The 21,239-nt window shown below is 43.6% G+C and overlaps 1 protein-coding gene across 2 annotated transcripts in view; it reads left to right on the forward strand.

The window, feature by feature from the left end:
- The window catches only part of GNG2 (G protein subunit gamma 2), a 94,003-nt gene extending 73,463 nt beyond the window's left edge, over window positions 1–20,540 (forward strand). For both annotated transcript variants that reach the window (XM_084795023.1, XM_084795024.1), the window contains 2 exons: window positions 441–556; window positions 17,204–20,540. In XM_084795023.1, coding sequence (XP_084651149.1) covers window positions 470–556; window positions 17,204–17,332 — 216 coding nt within the window. In that variant the 5' untranslated portion in view covers window positions 441–469 and the 3' untranslated portion in view covers window positions 17,333–20,540. The remainder of the gene's footprint in view (window positions 1–440; window positions 557–17,203) is intronic.
- The last annotated feature ends 699 nt before the right edge of the window (window positions 20,541–21,239 follow it).

Genomic DNA, 21,239 nt, shown 5'->3' on the forward strand with positions numbered 1-21,239 from the left:
GCTAAACAGCAGTGTAGGGCTCGATTCTGTCAGAATATGGGAAATGGTGTTGAGACCTGAAGGAGAATCAAATTTGCCCTTGACCGCTCTGCTCAGCTTCCCTCTCATTCTCCAAGGACACTTCACCCAGCCCTGGGTGATAGAACAGCCACAACCCACAGCAGCCCCTGCCAAGGCACTGTGTAAGTTAAGGTGATTTAATATCATATACATGTATATATTGGTGCATCTCACTCTGCCTAACTCGGTGAACATTCCTCTTGGGACAGGGCAGAAATGGGAAGTCAAGTCCTGCTAGTGATCCGTGATGCTGACGGGGATGTAGGTGGCTGGGGAACTGGGCCTGGTTCTCATCACTGCTTGAGATCTGCCAGTTGCGAAGAACTGTGTGTTTGGCAGCTTGTGAACTCTCTGATGCAGTCTTCCTCCGTGTTTTCTAGAGCATCTGAAGACCCTATCCAGCTCTCCAATGGCCAGCAACAACACCGCCAGCATAGCCCAAGCCAGGAAGCTGGTAGAACAGCTGAAGATGGAGGCCAACATCGACAGGATAAAGGTGAGGATGGCGTCATCTGTAGCGTGTCCAGCTTGAGTAAGGGGCAAATGTCTTGTAGCCAACTGCCCTTCGACTGGTTTTCCATAGAGATGGATACTATCAGTAAGGCTGGGAAAGAGATCTAGTAATTCCACTGATACTTGTTTCTCTAAGGTATCTTTGCCTTTTTGAGGATTTCTCAACATAAATTAACGATATGCACTGAAGTAGGGTCCCTATGTTGAGTTAGAAACAAGGTAGAGGCAGCATGTTCTAGAGTAAGTTTCAGGACAACCGGGCTACACAGAGAAAGCCCATCTCAAAGAACCAAAAAAGGGTGAGCACATGAGACATCAATCCACTAGTCACCTCCAGGACCCAATAAAGACCTTCTTCTCATTTTGGGTTCTAACTTTTTCTGTCCCATTCAGCATCTAAGACTAAGTGCTGATTTTACGAGTCTAATCTGTTTTATTCATTCGTTCATGCCTGACAATTTTTTTCATCTATGTCTTACTGGTTTTTTTTTTTCTTTTTCTTCAAAGCACGGTAGTCACACTTAAGGCATAGGTAGATACTCAGGGAGTGAAATGCCTTCTGTGCAAGCATGGGGGCTTGAGTTTGGATCTCTAGCACCACCACAAAAGTCAAGTGTGGGTCTACAAGATGGCTCAATGATAAAGCTGCTCACTACCAAGCTTAACAATCTGAGTTCAGTCTCCAGAACACATATATTAAAAGGAGAAAACTGACCCTCTCTGACTTCTATGTGTGCTCTGTGGCATAAAAATCATACCACACACACACACCTCACACATTCAACACACACAATACACAAACACACACACATAACATGCGGACCACACATACACACACACAGACACACCACACACACACTAAACACACACACTAAACACACAGACACAGCAACATGCATACACACACACACACAATACACACCACTGAAACCACATGCACTGCACATACACATACATACATACTACACAGACTATACACACACACTACAAACACACACCACACACATACACAAACATACCACACATACCACATACATACACACACCTACACAAAATACATCACATACCACATATACCACACATACACATGCACATCACATACAATACAAATACACACACACCACATACACCACATACATACTACACACAAACACACCATACATTATACACACACTATTCACACACACCACACACACCACACACATACTACACATACACACAACACACACACACATGGGGAGGGAATGCTATAAATAGTGATGCAAAAGGAAAAAGCTAGATGTGGTAGCGCGCGGAAACAGGCAGGTCTCAGGGACTCACCAACCCAGCAGTGAACAGAAACAGCAAGCTCTGGGTTCAGTAAGAGACCCTGTCTCAAAAAATAAGGTGGGGAGTGATAGAGGAAGCTATCTGGGCTTCACCTCTGACTCCCACATGCACGTCTACAAAGCCATAATTGATGTCTCTCCAAAAATCAAACAGCACAGACGTTTAACGAAGGTTCGTGATCTCCTTTTTCCTTTCATGCCCCAGACTTAGCCTGTCTAGCTTTATTGAAACCAGCTTAAGTAGAGGTACGGTTTTTGTCCTGACCCTTTGTTTGGCATATTTTGAATGTGAATCTCCCTACTATGTCATTATGAGAAGACAGCTATTATAGGATGGATTACCAGTAAGGTAAATTTTTGTCAGTCATCACAATTTGACTTCCTCAGAAGCACTTTAGGAAATGGAACTCAGAAATATATCTCACTGTACTAAAATAAAAATAGAACATTGTTCTAAGTGCCTTAAAAAAAAACTACAGTATTTTTCTACCTTTTTTCCCCCTCTACATCTTGAAAACTCAGGATTGTTCAGTGGATGCATTGGGGTGTGCAATAGGCAGTAAAATGTGGCGCAGGACCCAAATCCAGCCCACACTGTTTTTAAAAATAAATTATCATCGGGGACATAAGGATACTTGCTTACTTACATTTGTGTGTGGCTCATTCACAGTCCAACCACAGGATAGAGGTGTTAACAGGGAATACACAGCCCACAAAAAATAATGACTTTCTGTCATTTACAAAATGAGTTAGCTGGCTCCTGATGTGGAGTAGTTGTCCTTAGCCCGTCTCTATGCTCACATCACCCAAAGGCTCTAAAACAAACCAGTTCCCAAACCACACCAAAAGGAAAGCCAGTTAAGTTAGGGTCTCTAGGGTTTAGGATTCAGTATTTTTTTTTTTTTTTTTTTGATCTTCGGTAAATTTCAGTATATAGCCACAGTTAAGAACTGCAGACTCCAGGCAAGGGGTTTGAACCGTCTCACTACCATCTGCTCAGCGAAGGGCGAGCTTATCCACCTTCATAAAGAAGGTTGGCAAACATCCAGGGACATTTCCCCATCCACTAGAAACCTCCTTTGTAAACGTGGACTCCTGGTGGAGGGAGGTCATCAGGTCCTGCCCACTTTTCTGTGGCATTTATTCTTCCTTGGGTTGCTAATGAGATATTTCCTGAGTATTTCCTTCCTCTGTCACTTTCTGGCTTCTTCTTTTTTCATTCCCCTACTGAAAAAAAGTACAAAGAGACTGGTGGGCGTTTTAATTGCCAGGAGAAGGGAGGTGGCCTGGGGACTGCTGTGTCAGAGACACTCTTTTCCCTGACGAGAGACGGAGGAGGCCCCACCAGCCGTCATGCTGAGGGACAGTGCTTTGGTCGTCTCTATGGAGCTCTGCTGTGCTTGGCATTTCTGCCTCCTCAGAATTCCTGGACGCTGGTCCTGAAAGAGAGTGTGATGTACTGATGGGTGATTAAAAAAAAAAATGACAATGGGGACAGAGTGGGGGAGGCGGGCAGTGCTGAAAAGACCTTTTCAGCCCAGCCATCCTCTCCTTGGATCCTTGAGCACTGTGGTTCCCGCCTGGAGCCCTGTAGTCTACATCAACCCGCTTCCATCAAGCTGTCCGTTACCTGTCATGCTGCTGCCAAAGAAAACTTTCCAGAAGATCTCAACATCTTCCTTTCGCACTGAAAACAGCTCCCCAGTCCTTGTGCGTTGAATCTCAGACTCTGTAATGGGACTCACAAAATTCCCCTGCACATCCCGTCAGCTTCAGCCCCTTTCTCTTGCCCATGCTGGTCATTTCAACCACTCGTGAGTCCCTCGAAAGGAACCTCAAGTGCCTTGAACACCCTACATCCTTCCCTTCACCTTTTCACTTTACTAAGGGCGTGGCCTTGACTCTGTGAGGAGTCAGACCAATCATTAGTTGCCGAAGAAGCTTTTCAGGGCCTTCCCTGTGAGGTTGGGGTTTTCTTCTGTCCATTTATTCATTTATTTGTCTAATAGATATATCACTGAGGTTTTCTAGAACCTCAATAATGTGTAGCAAAATGAGTGGTTACAACAGATACGAACAAGACTTATTATTAGAATATTCAAAAAAAAAAAATCCAGGAAGCACAATTGCCGATGTCAAAGCCAACTCCCGTTTGCCCTTTGAAAAGAAATAAATAAATAGCTTCTGAGAGAGAGTGTGCGGCATGCAAAGGTTAGCCCAGTAAACCACGCCCTGAGTGGCCACTGCGCAGGTGATCTTCATGGATACACCTCTGAGTCCTTCTTGATGTCATCAGACCTTCCACTGGTGGAAGTACAGCAGCAGTCTGTACTCTGCCATTTGCTCTGTACTGCACAACCAGGCAGGCATGCTGTGATGAAGTAACAGGCTATTTTTAGTTTCGCTGTTGGGTAAGACTGTGAGTATATTGCCACCATTGTCAGCTAACTGGCTATCTGCTTTCAGAGGTCCTTCAAGGGCTCTGAGACTTCCGGCTGCTCTGCCCACTTCCTATGCATGACCCTTTCAGCAAGAGTGTTGTTATAATGAATAGAAATCCCAAATGTTCCAATTTCCTAACAAAGACTCAGGAGCCAGATGCTGGGGTGAAACTTGCTAGCTCGGAGAGGCAGAGAAAGCACCAGCTGACCTTCCTACTCAGCTCGTGTCCCAAAGGAAAAACCAAAAACCCATAAGCTAAAAGCCAAAAGCGTGCCAGCTCAAAGCTCAAAAGCCTCTTCTTCTTATCCACGCTGTCTTAAATAGCCTCCAACTTAAAGTCCCTCCTACTCTTTAATCCCGGACAGCTGGTTTCTTGTTCCGCCTCTTGACCTGGAATTGACTTTATTAAATCCTGTGTACAGAAAGCTCTTAGATTAAAGGTGTGTGTTAGGGCTCAACCACACCAAACAGGATACAGGGTTTTAGAGTTCACAATCTCAGAGTTCACAATGGGATCAAATATCCTGCAGCACAAGAAGGGACTTTTTTTTTTTTTGAGATGGGATTTCTTTTTTTAAAAAAAATATTTATTTATTTATTATGTATGCAGTGCTCAAGAGAGCATTAAATCTCATATAGATTTTTTGAGCCACCATGTGGTTGCTGGGAATTGAACTCAGGACCTCTGGAAGGGTAGATAGTGTTCTTAACCTCTGAGCCATCTCTCCAGCCTGAGATGGGGTTTCTTTGTGTAGTCCTGGATGTCCTGGAACTCGCTTTGTAGACCAGGCTGACCTTGAACTCACAGATCCACCTGCCTGTGCCTCCCAAAGGCTGGGATTGAAGGCGTGCGCCACCACCACCCTAAGAGGGGACTCTTTGGAAGATACCAGGCTTATGACTTCCCAGTGACAGCAGAGTAACCTCATCATATGACAGCTTTATGTACATCTGGAAGAATTGGCTGTAGTCAAGGTGACCGGATTAGACCCTTAGTAAGAGGAGATAGGGTGCAGCTGCCACTGGAGCTGCTAAAGATCCCATAAGCAAAGGGGGTACCTTATCCCTCGGGTGGCCTCCAGAGTAGCCCAGCCTGCTTGCTCTACTGGACCTGAATAACACTTTCTGTTTTGAAACCTTTCTTGATTTCCAGCCTTTGTATCACATGTCCAGGGAGCCTTGAACTAATGGAGCCCTTATCTGGCCATAAGCCCAGGCCTATAGATATGGATATGGATATAGATATAGATATAGACACCCCAGCTTTTCCCTGTTTCTCTGTCAGCATTTGCTTCAAGGATAAGAAGTAAAAGCCAGGGAGTCAAAGTAAAGGAGTCGAGAGGGTTTGTGACCAGTGGCGCTCGGATTCCTAAAGCAGGGAATATACAAACACTAGCAGTGAGCGAGGGGGAACCTTAGTCTTAGAGTCCAGGTGGGGACACACACAGAAGCAGAAGGCAGGGGGGTTTCAGGAGCATCGTATTATCACCATATTAAAAATCTCTAGGCATGGAACAGAAGCCTAAAGCAAGCTAGCTTATGCAGAAAGAGAGGATTGATTCTAGAAGACACAAGGTGTGCTGGAATCCAGGGGCGGATGAGCAGCTGGATGAGCACTTGAAGGGATGGCTGGAAGCCATTGGGACCCGTGAGTGCCGAAATGAACCCCTGCTTCTCCTGCCACTTCCTGGGAAGATGGATTTCTCAGCTGACTGGCGCATAGGACAGACTGACACAAGACGGCCACCCTCAGCTCTCAGCGTAGCAGAAAGAGACTTGGTCACTTGTTTTCAGCCTCACTCCCATAGTCTGGCATCTCTGTTTAGTAAGAATAAGACATCTCTAGCTTCAGCCACCTGCCATCAAAGTCAAGCCGCAGGGGGAAAAAAAATCATGGTTCCTAGGAACCAACCCACCAATAGTGGATAAGAAAGGAGCCAGGAAGTCCTGCCTCCACCAATACCTATGAGTGATGCCCAGTACTACATTGTATGATGCCCCTGTCAACGTGACATTATAAACCTGCCCCCATGGCCTTTCTCACAGTGCAGCAGCGTGATGAGGGCAGTTCTGGTGATGAGACTGTGAATCCAGGTCCAGACATCTTAAGAAAGCAAAGTGTTGTCTGTTGAATGGGAGCACAAGGCAAGGGATGTTTCTCCAGAGCCTTCCTGCATCAGGCTGCAGTCACAGGTGGAGCTGCTCAGCCTGGAATGTCCGTGAAGCCACAGTCAAGTGTTGTCACACCACTTCCTGCCGCCTTACCTTTGTTATCATCTTACTTTATGATGCTGGGCCAAGTCTATATTCTAAAGATATAAAACTAAATACAACAGAATTTTTAAAAAGGAGCCAGGAACTGCTGTAAGGTAGGTGATATTCTTTGACAGTAGCTACTCTTGATGTTACAAAAAAATAATCTAGAGGTAAGAAGAAAAATGTCATAGGCCAGGAACATAAAGGAAATGGTTGTTTCTTACCTGGCTAGACTCACAACTTGAACTCACATAAAAATTTTCAAGCATGCTCATTTCTCTCAAATTATTTACAATATACCTTTTCAATGAATTATTCTTATTGCTTTAACAGTGTATTATGAAACTCCCCACTTACCTGGTTATTCTGGGTTCTTCAGACACCTCACACCACAGCACGCCACACCACAGCACACCACACCACACCACACCACACCACACCACACCACAGCACACCACACCCCTCTTTGCCTGGGCAAATTACATTCCTTCATTAAGTGTTAGCCCAAACCCTCACATGTTCATGAATCCTTTTATATTCCTACCAAATTTGCTAATTTAACTTTTATTAAATACACTTTTCCAAATAGACTTCATAGTCCTTAAATTCAAAGGCAGTCTTTGAATATTCTAAATATAAATGTAATTAGCTAAATAAAACTGCAGTAATCAGAGAGATTTCAAATGCCATATAAAAAGGGGTAGGCTAGATGGATTTTAAAGTCAAATTGTTGTGTGTCATAGTGTGACTATAAGGAAATGCCACTTGCAGTGCACCTTTTTAAACAATTCAAAAAAAGGCAGGCTAATATTAAAATTGAAAAAATATATAAATTAGTGAGTCGAGTCTGAAGATTTCTAATCTCTATCGTCTTTCTGATGATAGACCCATACTACATAGAAAATAAAATTCACAGAATGGTGTACTGAGAACCACACTGGGTTAAATCACGTTTGGTGGTGTGCACTGGTAATCCCAGGCCTTGAAGTGCTGAGGCACGGTGATTACTGCAAGTTCAAGGTCAGCCTGAGCTGCATAGCAAGACCCTAGAGGGAGGGAGGGAGGGAAGGAGGGAGGGAGGGACAGAAGGAAGAATGGAGGGAGGGAGGGAGAGAGGGAGTTAGACAGAAGAGAGATAGAGACAGAGAAACAGAGACAGAAACAGAGAGAGATCCAGAAACACAGAGAAATAGCCAAGAAATGAGCTAGTTAAATATCATACTAGATGCTAGAGACATAGTTTAGGTTTGGGGCTTTATAAATATTTTTCCAGCATTTCAATTGAAAGCTTCAATATCCCTTCCTCAAAGTGGTATGTTTAATTTTATTAGGAAGAATAAGGTATAATCCTCTTTATGGGTCAATTGAGAACATTTCCATAGATGATAAAATCAGTAAAACATACGAAGGGCTTATAGACATTCAAGTATGGCCAGTCTTAACTCATTGTAGCTGCTGGAAGTGAAGCAGAAGTTTTCAATTAAGTTCCGGTCTGCATTGATAGGAGTGTGGAACCTGTATTTCATGAAGGCTGATAACATTTTCATGACTCAGTAGCTATTTGTTCGGTACAAGTATATACTTAGGCTTGTGCGCTGTTCATACCACTGCAGAAGCATTATACACTAAGCATTCTGAATTCAAAAACCCCAAAATGCTCCTGAGTCCATGAGTTCCAAGTGCCAAGACAGCGCCACTAGGGGAAAATTCCACACCTGCCCTCATTTGATAGGTCACAGTGAAAACATAAGCTCACTAAAAATGCTATAAAACACTAACTTCAGGCTGTATTCATGAGGCATATGGCAAATGGAGTGTAAATGAATTTTGTATTTTGACTTGTGTCTTAGCCACAAGAAGTCTTGATATAATTTTCAAAAATACAGTGGTCCAAGGATTTGATATCCTCAATTTGCACATAAGGTTCAAATCCCTGAGAAATTAACGTTTTGAAATAGCCTGGTTTTCAGGGAAGACTCTCATACTTAAAAAAAAAAAAAAAAGACTGTTTAGCCAGAGCTGGTGGTGTAAGCTTGTAATACCAGCTACACAAGAGACTGAGGCAGCCTCGGATAACCACAATAACACAGGCGAATCAAAGGAGGCTGCGACTTCATCACTGCTACCCTTCAGTGCACAGCAACTCCCATGGGCAGAGGCAGCCTTTCCGGGCTTATTGCTTTGCCTGATGGCGTGTATGCATTCTGTGACATCAATCTGAAGACGGAGCTCAAGCTCAGGATGGAATAAAGATGGAACTGTGTCTTTTCGTTCCATTTAAGTTTGACAGGAGGTCTGTTTTTCATCCCTATAGACAGCTGCCTTTTCTGCAACTTCTCAGAGACATCAAGGCCTCTGTCTGCCTGGAATAGCTTCATTTGTATTTCGGAGTCATAGTCTGGTGGCCTTTGTTGAGGCTTGCTCCCTTTCCTCCCTCCTTGGTTTGCGTTTGGTGAAAATACGGAGTAGCTGGATGTCGGATCAATGCTCCTGTCAGATGTAGACTCCTGGGCTAGAGAGAGAGAATGCACTCACTAAAGTTCTTGCCACTGAGGCAGGAGGAGCCAAGCGAGAGCCTCAGACCCCACATGAAAAGCCAAGTGTGGCAGCGTGCTGCCCCTGTAATTCTAGCACGAAGAGAGGCTGGGACTTACTGGCCAACCACCCTAGCTAAGCAGAGGGCTCTAGGCCAATAAGAAACCATGGGCAAGATGGGGTGGCGGGGGTGAGGGGTTGCACTTAGCAGCTAAGAGTACTTGCTGCTCTTACAGAAGATCAGAGTTCAATTCCCAACACCTGTGTCAGCCAACTCACAACTACCAGCTCTAGGGATTTGACGCCCTCTTCTGGCCTCTTTTGTGTGTCCACTCGTGTAGCATATACACATGTATACATAAATAAATAAATATATATTCTTTTTTTTTTTAATCATGGCCCTCTTTCTTCTGTAAAGTTATTTTTGCCCTGGAGATATCTCAGTTATGGACAAGTTTTTCCTGCCATTCCGAGTAAGTTGAGAAAATGGCCTACCACCCTCAAATGCTTTAATGTCTTATTTCCTACAACTAAAGACATTCTTCTCTGTGATCATAGTGCAGTCATCAGAGTTAGTATTGACACACAGTGTCATTCTAATCCGGAGACCCCCCCAGCTAGAGATGGAAAAGCACCCCAATAATAATTTCTTTATCAAAAGGACCTGATTGAAAATCCTGTCTTGCGCTTAGCAGTCCTGTGTGGCACAGTTCCTTTCACGACCTTGACACATTTTACGATTGTGGGCCATTTATTTTATGCAAGATCACTCAGTTTGGGCTTGCCTGACATTTCTTTCCTTTCATCATGGGGACCCTGGGGATCAAACTCAGGCCGTGAGACTTGCCTACAAGGACATTTACTGCTGAGCAGCTTTGCCCTCCCCCATATCTGGTATTTCAATCTGATTACATTCTAGTTAGAAAACTTTGACTCAATGGAGTGTTCCTTTACTGTGGTTTTTTTTCAGTGGGACTTTGTTTTGAGTTGTCAATTGCTAGTGACATTAACCTTGATTGTTGACTAAGGTGGTATTATCATGGTTTCTCAGTGAAAAGCAGTTCTTTTTCCCTTTGCAATTCTCCCAAGTATTTGGGAACTTGGGAGAGGCAGCTCAACATTATGTAATTATTTTATTCTGTTTTTTAAACAGTTTAAGTGCATTGCTATGTGCTCAGAGGGTCCCATTGTAATCAATGGTTTACAATCTCTATTAAATTCCGTATTATTTTATTTTATATGTACAGATATTTTGCCCACATACATATTTCGCATCATGTGTATGCTCGGCACTCGAGGAGGGCAGAAGAAGGCAACAGATCCCTTTCAAGCAGCTATGTGGATTCTGGGAATTGAACCTAGGTCTGCTGAAAGAGTAGCCATGCTCTTAACCATTAAACTGTGTGTCACTCCAGCTCCCATAATCTATTATTTTGATATTAAATTAGCCCAGGCCACAAGCATGGGTGTGAATCCCTCATTCCTTTGGGTGTGAATCCCTCATTCCTTTGAGCATTTACCTACTTGGAGCTAAAGCCAGTTCTTATTTTCCCTTTCCAAGCCCTGAAGTCATCCTCTGCTCCAATGAGCCTTGGTGCCTTTGACAATTTTTTAAAACTTTATTATTATTATTATTATTATTATTATTATTATTATTATTATCATTATTATTATTATTATTATTATTATTATTATTATTATTATATGTTTGCATGTTCTGTTTGCATGTATACCTGCATGCCAGAAGGGGCATCAGATCCCTTTATAGATGGCTGAAAGAACAGCCAGAGCTTACATGCCATTAACAATATTTGATGGACACTAGATACTGAAATTGCCTGTAACTCTAGCTCCAAAGACTCCAATGCCCTCTTCTTGCCTCCATAGGAACTTGTAAGAATATGGTACCCATGTATACACTCAGAGGCACACACATAGAGACACTATAAATGATAGATGATAGATAGATAGATAGATAGATAGATAGATAGATAGATAGATAGATAATGTATAAAGACAGGATATAAAGGATAAGGATAATTGCTGTCTATCTTCATTTTCAGATACCATTACAAATACTATCCTATGTCATTATTCTAAATTCCTTTTCTTTTGATTTCCTGATATTTTCAATTTAAATAAAATATTCTTTATCTTTATCAACTTAAATGCTATAATTCAAAATCAGGAAACACTAGACTACACTGTAAATAAATATTAAAATATTGGAGTTTTTAATAGTCCTTTAAAATTTTTGAGTTTTAATGTGGGTGCAGTTAAGTTGTTTAGAGACATTTTAATCTGTTTAGACTTACTTTCAAACTTTGGTAGGCAGTGCCCCCACAGCCTCCAGCATGGGACCAAGCACTACCATGGAAAGAATACGCTTTTGGAGTTTGCTCCAAATCTTGCTTATGAAGATGCCTTTCTCCTCTGGTTGGTTAAGACAAATGTTGCACGGATCCTGTACTGTCTCTGGGGCTATCATCACATGACCTTCACTGCTCTTTGAGTGGCCCTCATATAAGTGCTGATGGGTGTTCAGCAGAGTCCAGGGGAACCCTCTGAGCCTCTGGAACTTTCTCTTTCCAGTGTTACTCTTTCTTCCCTGTTATCCTCTCGTCAGCTCATTAAGACTGACAGATTCTGGGTTTCCCATTATGTTGCTGAGGTGACTGCATGAGGGAGACACTGTCACATACTGCTTATAAACATTTCCTCATCTACTCCGCTTAGTTGAATTTGAGGTGGGAAAACTTAGTCTCTGTTCCTATATCCCTGTCCAATCTGAAAGTCTGGGCTGCTCAGAGCTCTATGAGAACAGACATCTTTCTGTATTTTGTTTTATCTGATCACTGCAGCACGCAGAACCCATACCTGGAGCATTAGGCACACAGTGACTATGGTGACTATTAGTTGAATGAAATATCTGTTGACTAAGGTTGTATTTGAGAACTCCTTCAGCAACTACTTGCGCCTCATTTATGAAGTGACGAGGAATGAGACAGATAAGGTTCCTGTCCTCATACCAAGTAGTGTTTGAAGGGCTAGAAAATATTAAGCAACCAATAAATAGACCTAGAAGGGTAATCACAGCAGGGAGGGGGAGGGACGTGGCTTCTGTGAGTGGGAAGAGTGCACCACTTGGACAGAAAAGGAGGAAGAAAGTCTGTTTGGACAAAGTGATCACTGGGTGCCCTACCAGGAGCCAAATTTCTCTTGATTCCTGGGAGAAAAACAGGAAGCAGGCTACAGAGGATGTGAGGAAAGAAAGTTCCTTAGGAATAATATGTGTGTGTGTGTGTGTGTGTGTGTGTGTGTGTGTGTGTGTGTGTGTGTGTGTACACAACAGAAAAGAGTATTAATCTTTCAAAATGAAATGGAAAATGAGCGGGTCCAACATGTTCAGGATCCACAGGATAGTATATGATGTTATTATTTCTACAAAGTATACTGAAAAAGAACTGATGATTTCAAATAGGGAATTACATAAGGGAAATGTAGATTTGTGAGTTTATATGTTTAGTCACTTTATAGCCCTATCATGGCCCCTCCCTCCAGTCATGTGGATTTTTAAACTCTCTCTACAGCCACAGAATGACACCACCACTGTGACAGTTTCAAAAGCAAGGAAGTCATCCAACTTCCTGAATATTCTGGTGTCTTTGTCCCAGTTGGCTGTCTGCTAGAGTTTATGGTCCCCTTCTCAAACCGATGCTTTTAAATTTCAAAGGAAGCTAATTATGTTGAAATATAATACATTAGAATTACATAAAAGTATTTTAGGTAATAGAATATCTCTAAAATATTTTAAACCTATATATAGTATATAATATATTTATAGATATGTTCCTTTACTATACAGTGTCTAATACCATGCCTATAACTATAAAGTGGATAAATATAGATACAATGTTGAGATATGAAGATGACTGTAATACGATTGAAAATATCTGATTCTATTGACTGATTGACTCATCTGTACAGCTCACGCTAGCATCCATGTTTATAATGAAAGGATACAATCGATTTCTATTTGAGATTGGTGAAAATAAAGGAATACTTTTTATCATCAAAGTTCATTGACCACTCTTTAAATTCAATCCTTGGCCCATTGGGGGACTCAGTTACTCACTTTTTGTCCAAGCAACTATTTCAGTTGTCCTAGAGAGGGTGGAGCTCCAACTATTGGGCTGCCTAGAGATGACAGCAAGGGATCTAAATGTAGGGTATTTTTGAAGGATGAATCAACAGAACAGAAAAGGTTCTGAGAAAATATTCATGGACCAACTAGGCCTACGAATATAAAAGCAATTGTGTGCAAAGTGTTAGAAAGGATAACCCCAAAGCATTAGAATGTCACATAATTTACCGTAAGGTAAGGGACACATGTGACAGTCTAGGTAGTGATAAACCAGGAAGATGAACTCTTGGCTGTTCCTGAGCTGAGACCTAAGCCGTGCACTTACTCAGTGAAGCCTGGAACCCACACACCCACCTTGAGGACAGTGTTGGACATGATGGCGCACGTCTGTAATCCCAGTGTCCAAAAGACTGAGGTAGGAGAATCCTGAGTTTTACACCAGCCTGAGCTACATAGTAAGATCCCATTTCCAAAGACAACAGAGCAACGCATGAGCATAGTAATAGCTTACAGACTCTGCTCTTCCAGAGCATCTGGGTTTGGCTCCCAGCACCCATGTGGCCCCTCACAACAGTCTGTAACTGCAGTCCCAGGGGACCCAGTGCCCTTTTCTCACCTCCTGGCGCACTGCACGCACAGGGTGCACAGGCAGGCACGCAGGCAGACACTCATGCACATAAAATGAAAATAAAATCTCAAAAATAAAAGTGTTTCAGAGGCCTCATACCATGTGTTTGTATGCGAGCATCGTGGATGAGTAGGCGTGGATGGTGCCAGATCTCTTCCCAGCAAGTGGGATTTCAGTATTGCTGTTTTACGTTCCTGCTTAACACGTTAATGACTGTTGCTCAAATAAGTAGAAGTCATAGGAAAAAATGGTCTCCTCAGCTGGGTGTGGTGGCGACGCCTTTAATCCCAGCACTCGGGAGGCAGAGTCAGGCAGATTGCTGTGAGTTCGAGGCCAGCTACAAAGCGAATCTAGGGCAGCCAAGGCTACACAGAGAAACCCTGTCTCAAAAAACCAACCAACCAACCAAACAAACAAACAATAAGGTGGTCTCCTCAAAATCTGACCTTTGCCCTCATTTGGGGGAGCTAAGCCTAGAACAGGCCAGTTCCTTTCATTTTGCCAGCATCAAGTTTAGAAAGCTGCAGGAAGAACTACAGTTTCCACCTGTGGAACTAGCCGGGCTTTTGAGTAGTGTGAACGCAGATGGCTGAAGGGCAGAACATCAGAGTCCAAGCTGTCCTTCTGCCACCTAGTTTGCTGTCTGTCTGCGAACCAGCTCCGGGAGCCTGCTGGTCCTCCAGTTGTCATCCGCAGAAGGCAGATAATGAATTTTGTTTGTTTGTTTGTCTTACTCAGGCATTGTCAAAGGCAGGAAGAAAAAGATGACCCAATAGAACAAAATGGGAGCACAATAAAAAAGATTTCATAAGTACTGTAATGACTATTAAGGAGATAGAATTTGGAGCAAATATACTACACCACATAGTAACACCCCCCCCCCTTTAAATGCCTGTTCTCCTAGAATCTCAGAACGTGACTTTATTTGGTAACGGGGTGTTTGTAGGTGTAGACTACTTAGAAGGAGGTCATACTGGGCAGGGTAGAGCCTAACGATGACAGACAGGATTTAAGCAGAGAGAAGAATGCCATGCAAAGACAGGGATCAGCACTGGGGGTTGTTGTAGGTACGGAAGGTACAACAGGGAATACCGGAGGTCACCACAACCACTAGGTGCTGGAGAGATGGCTCAGCGCTGAGAGCACTGACTGCTCTTCCAGAAGTCCTGAGTTCAATTCCCAGCAACCACATGGTAGCTCCCAACCATCTATAATGAGATCTGATGCCCTCTTCTGGTATGCGGGTGTACATGCAGACGTTTTTCTTTTCTTTCTTTCTAATACATAAATATTTTTTAAAGAGTGACATGGAGCAGAGTCTCCCTCAGAGGGTTGGGCACTGACCATGTTGACACCTTAGCACTGTGAGAGAACGCATGGCTGCTGCTTTAAGCCATCTGGTTAGTAATGCCACATCAAGGCAGCCAGAGGAAACACATACATATATCAATGTTTATATCCAGGTCAAAGTAAGCTGGGCTTCCTGGCAGTAACTGTTCCCCCTCCTATTCGGCATTTCCAACACAGCTCTACCTCCCACTCCTACTACAGAACAAGAGAAACATGAACTTCCCGGTCAAGAACAAACCAGGCTTATGATTGCGAGCTGCTATGAAGATCTGTCCTAATCAGATCCGCTGCCACTCCACACCATGTCACTGTCACCAGGAATCCTGGCAGTGTCTGTCTAGAATATTGCTTCTGTCTTGTCTGTGGCAAAGAGAACAGAGAAGGAAAAGTTGAACATTTATTGATTGAGAATATGAAATTGATTTCCATGTCCAACCTGTTAATCATAAAACTGGGGTCTCTGTAAGTGATGAGAATCTAAGCCATTTGGTCCTGGGGCAAGAGTCACAGCCAGGATATGGCCACTGATTCACTCATGGAAACCTGCGAATCAGGAAGCGAGGTCCTAGTTAACATGTCACATGGACAGAGTGGCAGATGGAAGAGTGCCTGGAAAGGCATGCCTGGATTCTTCCACCCCAACGTGATTACTCTCAAATTCTGCTCAGTTTTCATTGGCCCAGAACAAATCATTGGGATATAACCAAGTCTGACATCACCATGTGGCTATCTGGGCTCTACCCGGAGTGAGGGACATGGTCTACATCTAGCAATAGAAGATTACACTTGCAGTTGTCACCGTGAGGACTTCCATACCCTACAGTGATGGTATTTTCATAAGCAAGGGGGTGACACAAGTGTACCATGCCATATAAGAAACCAATGACTGATTCCAAGTGCCGTTCTTCTGGGGGATTACCTACCTCATCCCCAGATGTCAGCTTATCTCTCAAAGTTAAATTTAGCCCCTCGTGCAACAAAAATGTGCAACAACCACACAGAAAAGCACCAACTAGCAAGTCCTCACAAGGAGCTGGGGCTGTGCAGCCCAGGATCTCCAAAGGCAGGGAAGCCCCTCTAACGGGATCCTCATTGGTTGAGGTTACATAGTGATACTGCGATGTGTGTGTTCTGTATCAGCTTGTGTGTGCGCATGTGCATGCATAGGCGCATGTGTATCTATAAACATGAAGCTATGCCTCCTGGTTAGAAAGGGACTCTAGGGGGCTGAAGAGATGGCTCAGCGGCTAAGAGCACTGACTGCTCTTCCAGAGGTCATAAGTTCAATTCCCAGCAACCACATGGTGGCTCACAACTATTCACAATGAGATCTGGTGCCCTCTTCTGGCCTGCAGGTGTACATGCAGACATAATACTGTATACATAATAAATAAATAAATATTTTTTAAAAATAGAAAGGGACTCTAGCCTGGCTGAAGGCATTCCTCGAGGAATTCCAGAAGCAAGGGTATGGTTATAGAAATATGGCAGTGGCTAGCCTATGTAGGAAGCTTCCTCTGTGAGACTTGATGTCTTTCCTGGCTCATCTCGCTGGTATAATCCTTGCCACCAGTGCTGGGGCTCGGGTGCAGCACACTAAGATATCAGAGCACAAAAGTAAAAGGACAGGGTTGGCACTCGCAGACCTCTGATGTTGAGTAGCTCCTTTGTTTGAGGCCCTAATGTTCTGTTCCCTTTACCCTAGATCCCCACCTGCTGGCAACAGTGCTGTCAGCTCTGTTTCATTGATAGCCTTGTCTACAGATCAGGAAGCAGAGCTTGTGCAGGTCGGGGTGCCTCCCTTCACTTTCATACTTTGGCTTCAGGTGGTTTGCTGGATGAGCCCCAAGGTAGTGGACCCCAAAGCTTGGGGCCTGAGTTGACTGAGTGATGGTGTTTGGGTCCACGCCTGCCTATCCTTTCAGATGTTTCTGCCTTCCCTTGCAGGTGTCCAAGGCAGCTGCAGACTTGATGGCCTACTGTGAGGCACATGCCAAGGAAGACCCTCTGCTGACCCCAGTCCCTGCCTCAGAAAACCCCTTCCGGGAGAAGAAGTTCTTCTGCGCCATCCTTTAAGTCTCTGAGAGGAGGCTGAAGAGCCCTGGGGGCTCCTGGGACATTGATGTAGAGTTCCTAGCCAAGTGGGCGCCTTTCTCGTCCACAGCATTTAAAGAGAGCGAGAAGAACCATCCTGGACACTCCGGGCTGTGCATGTTTAAAGAACTGTCCCTTTATGAGAATGAAAAGCTGATTCCACGTCCCAGCTTTAGAGATCTGACCCTGCAGACCTGCCTGGAGGAGGGCAATGTATAAAAACAAAATTGATGTAATTCTTTTCTGCTATCCCTCTAACGACCTTACATTTCTGCTTCATATTTAAAAACAAAATAAACATTAACACCGGTGTCCCAAGCTGAGATATGGCTGACCTTCTGGGAATGAGAATTGTCTCTTAAATACCCTCTGACAAGCTGTTGTCCCATGTAGCCACCATTTGGTTTAATGGCGTCCATGTTTAGTCCTTTGTGCCTTTTTGTTTTCCATTCCTTTCTCTTTCTCTACCCCTCCCTATTAGAGTATTAAGGAGTTAAGGCTGGGTTTGTATGTCAGACTAAACTCTGAGGTGTTTAGAAAGATGTTCCTTGTGGTATTTCCTCACAAGAATAACAAGAAAGAAATAGAAGGAAAGAAAGAAAGAACACACACACACACACACACACGGACACACACACACACGGACACACGCACACCACAATGCCGGCTGGCTGTGCTCTCTTACCCCTACTCCTAATATTTGTATATGATAGTTTTGATTCTGCGAGTAAAAGTAAATCATGTGTTGTGACTGGTGCTTTCATATCTTTGTGATAGTTTTTGCGTAATACTGCATGAAAATGTCCCTATGTTGCATCCATTCAGAAGTTTTGTTGTTCAGCTGGAAAGCTAAGAAGAGAAGCGAGAGGGGGAAAAAAAGGTGCCAGAGAGGGAAAAGAATCCTCTGTGTTTTGAAAACTGAGATCACTTCAGCGCCTTAGCCATGCCTGAAATACCTCCGTGTGAACTGTGGTATAAGTACCTCTTAACTGATTTCCCCAATGCACAGCATTCGGACTCACCCAGGACCCAGGGCAGCACAGTCACCCCACACTGGAGACCGGGGCAGGGATCCGCCAACACGTTTCCACTTTCCAGGAACCGTGGAAAGCATGTGCAAACGAATATTTCCCATGTTCATAACTAGACAGCCATGGCCCCCGTTAGCTCAAGCATCAGAAGAAATATAAACCCCCAGCTTCAAAGAAGGTGGCCACCTTCAGAACGCCTGTTTGAGAGACAAAGTCCCTGGGTTGCATTCTGAGCAGCCCTAGCAGCCGGCTCTTCTTCCTACTGACATGGTCCTCATTTTTCACTCCCCCAAAATGTCAAAGCATTCATTGCTTTGTTCTCCACACCATTTGTCAGAGCCTCTCTGCCCTGTTGACAGCTGCCTTTGCCTCGTGCTCTCTTCCCACAATCAGACACAGAGAAAGATTTTGCCACTGCAGCTGTAGCCTCCCCCAGTGTCAGAAGGCCCTGGAAGCCTTTCTACTTCCTGTGTTCCCCCTCCCAGTCAAAAAGAGCCTCCTAGACATCTCTTTTTGTTTTCAAATCTTGAAAGACCACTGAATCCAAGTTAACTCTATTTTCTCCTCTTGCCGTTCTCTTCCTCGTGTTTTAAAAGTGGGGGTTACTTGGAGGGAAGAAGTTAAAAAAGACTTCCTAGAGCAAGGACACATTTTGAAATAGATTTGGTAAATATTTTTCTTAACTCTTCGATGAGTTTTCAGGTAGAGGAATAAATATGTCCAATTAAAGTTTATACCTGGGGTCAGGAGGTGAGGGTACCAGAACATGTATCACTGTACAAATGTAATTCTGTAAACTGAAACGTCTGTTCTGGTCAGGTCTGGGGTGTTACACCTGGTGGGATGCTCATGAAGACTTAGTGGTTCAAAACAAACCAACCAACCAATAAACCAACAGAAAATCTGTCAGTCTGTACAGACATACACCATTGTGCAATTAAGAGCACCATGGAATCGGCTAACAGCATCACACAAAGTGAGCTGAAATGTGAATATGTGTTCACATGTCAACAGCTGTGACTAGGGGAACTCTTTGCTGGTGGTGGGGTGGGGTGGGACAGGAGCATCTCTAGAAGGATTCCGGATTCTGTGCAAATTTAGATCTCTGAAGCAGTTAAAGTGGAGTCACAGTCTTCAGGGTGTGCCTTGTACAGGTCTGGCAATTAAAAAGTACAGATCTGCGAATTCCTTGTGAGCTTGCTCACAGGACAAGAAGGCAGAAGTCACACTCCTCTTCCACACAAAAAGTTCAGAAACTGTTCTTGTCTTTTTCACAATTTCATATCCTTCAGTATGGAGCTATAATTAGAATCAATTTTGACTTATTGATGTTTGTATTTATTAAAGGGGGAAAAGATTTTGTTTACTTGGGACTCCAAAGAGCCTAATTCTTTTGGAATGTCAACCATCATTTTCACCAGCATACTTTTATCTTAGGGTAACTAATAGGAAACTCCAGCTTAATTATTTAAGACCCTCATTTCTATATACCCAGATAATAATTAGGATCTGCCATGGAATTAATAAATAGTAAATGTCATACTTATAATTCAATGTCTATTAAAATAACTGGACCATTTTCAATATCAACTCCACTTTAAAGATTTAAAGATTTAAAGAAAGATTACGGTTTCCCCATATGTTTGTGTTTATATAATGCATTTTAAGAAAGTCAAGCTGGTAGCCTTTAGGAGATTTTTTTTTTTTAGTGTTTTTTCTTTTTCTTTAGTGTTTTGTTCCTAGCTGCTCCTGGAAATAATGACTTATCATGTGTGTATTGCTGTCTCATAGCCCAACGATTGTTCAGCTCTTCACACTTTTCCTGTATAAGATCTGTGGAACGTGTCTTTAAAGAGAGGAGAACAAAAAAGATGGGGGGGCGTTGTTGTGTTTTGATGGGGGTTTTTCTTTGGTTTGGTTTGGTTTTTCAAGACAGGGTCTCACTATGTGGCCCTGGTTGTCCTGGAACTTGTTCTGTAGACCAGGCTGGCCTTGAACTCAGAGATCCCCCTGCCTCTGCCTCTCGAGTGCTAGGATTAAAGGCGAGCGCCACTACAGCCCAGCTTCAAAATGTTAAAGCAGGAAAACCTGAATGTGATGTGCACATTGATCCCACATGAACTGTGTATTTGTTTTAATAAATGGAATTTTCAGATTCATTTCCTATGGGGTCACTTTCATTGCAAAGACCTATGGGCCACCTCCCACATCAGTGTTGATTTAAGGCAGACCTGGTGATACCAACGGCCTGGGAAACACAGAGCACGGTGTTCTTTAGGAGTCAGTTCACAGCAGTTTTAGAGAAAATACACCTCGCCTGAAGCTCTTTGTAAAAGTCTTCTCCCTTTGGCCCTTGGGAGCAAAGAAGAAAGGGGGGGAGTGTGCTCAGGGCTCAGCAGGCTGGACCAGAGAGGGAGCTGAGTTCACTGCTCAGGCACTTTAACTCGCTGTAGCTACACCACGATAGCGCCACGCCCTCACTCAGACTGTGCTATTCTCTGTGGTTTGAAAACTATACTGGAGGAGACAGAGCCTTCAGATTCTAGATACAGAAGTTCCTTGAAGAGCTCCGTCAATAAGGCCTTTTTCTCCAGTAATGGGATTGAGCCTAAGGTTGCGCCAATGTTGGGAAAGCACTGTGCCACTGATCTACGTGCTCAGCCCTTTTTCTACTTTTAAAAAACTTTAGCAGGATCTTGCCACGCCCCTCAGACTGGCCTTAACCCCCCTGTCTCACCACCACCTCCCCCCAGTAACTGGGGTTATAGGCCTATCCCACCAGACCCCACTAAGAAAGCCTTCTAGCTGCCCCTCAAATTGTGCCAGTGGTCAGTATTTCTAGTGAAAAAGGAAGTGAA

This window comes from Acomys minous (genome assembly GCF_964271855.1).
Source record: "Acomys minous genome assembly, chromosome: 9".
Taxonomy (NCBI): domain Eukaryota; kingdom Metazoa; phylum Chordata; class Mammalia; order Rodentia; family Muridae; genus Acomys; species Acomys minous.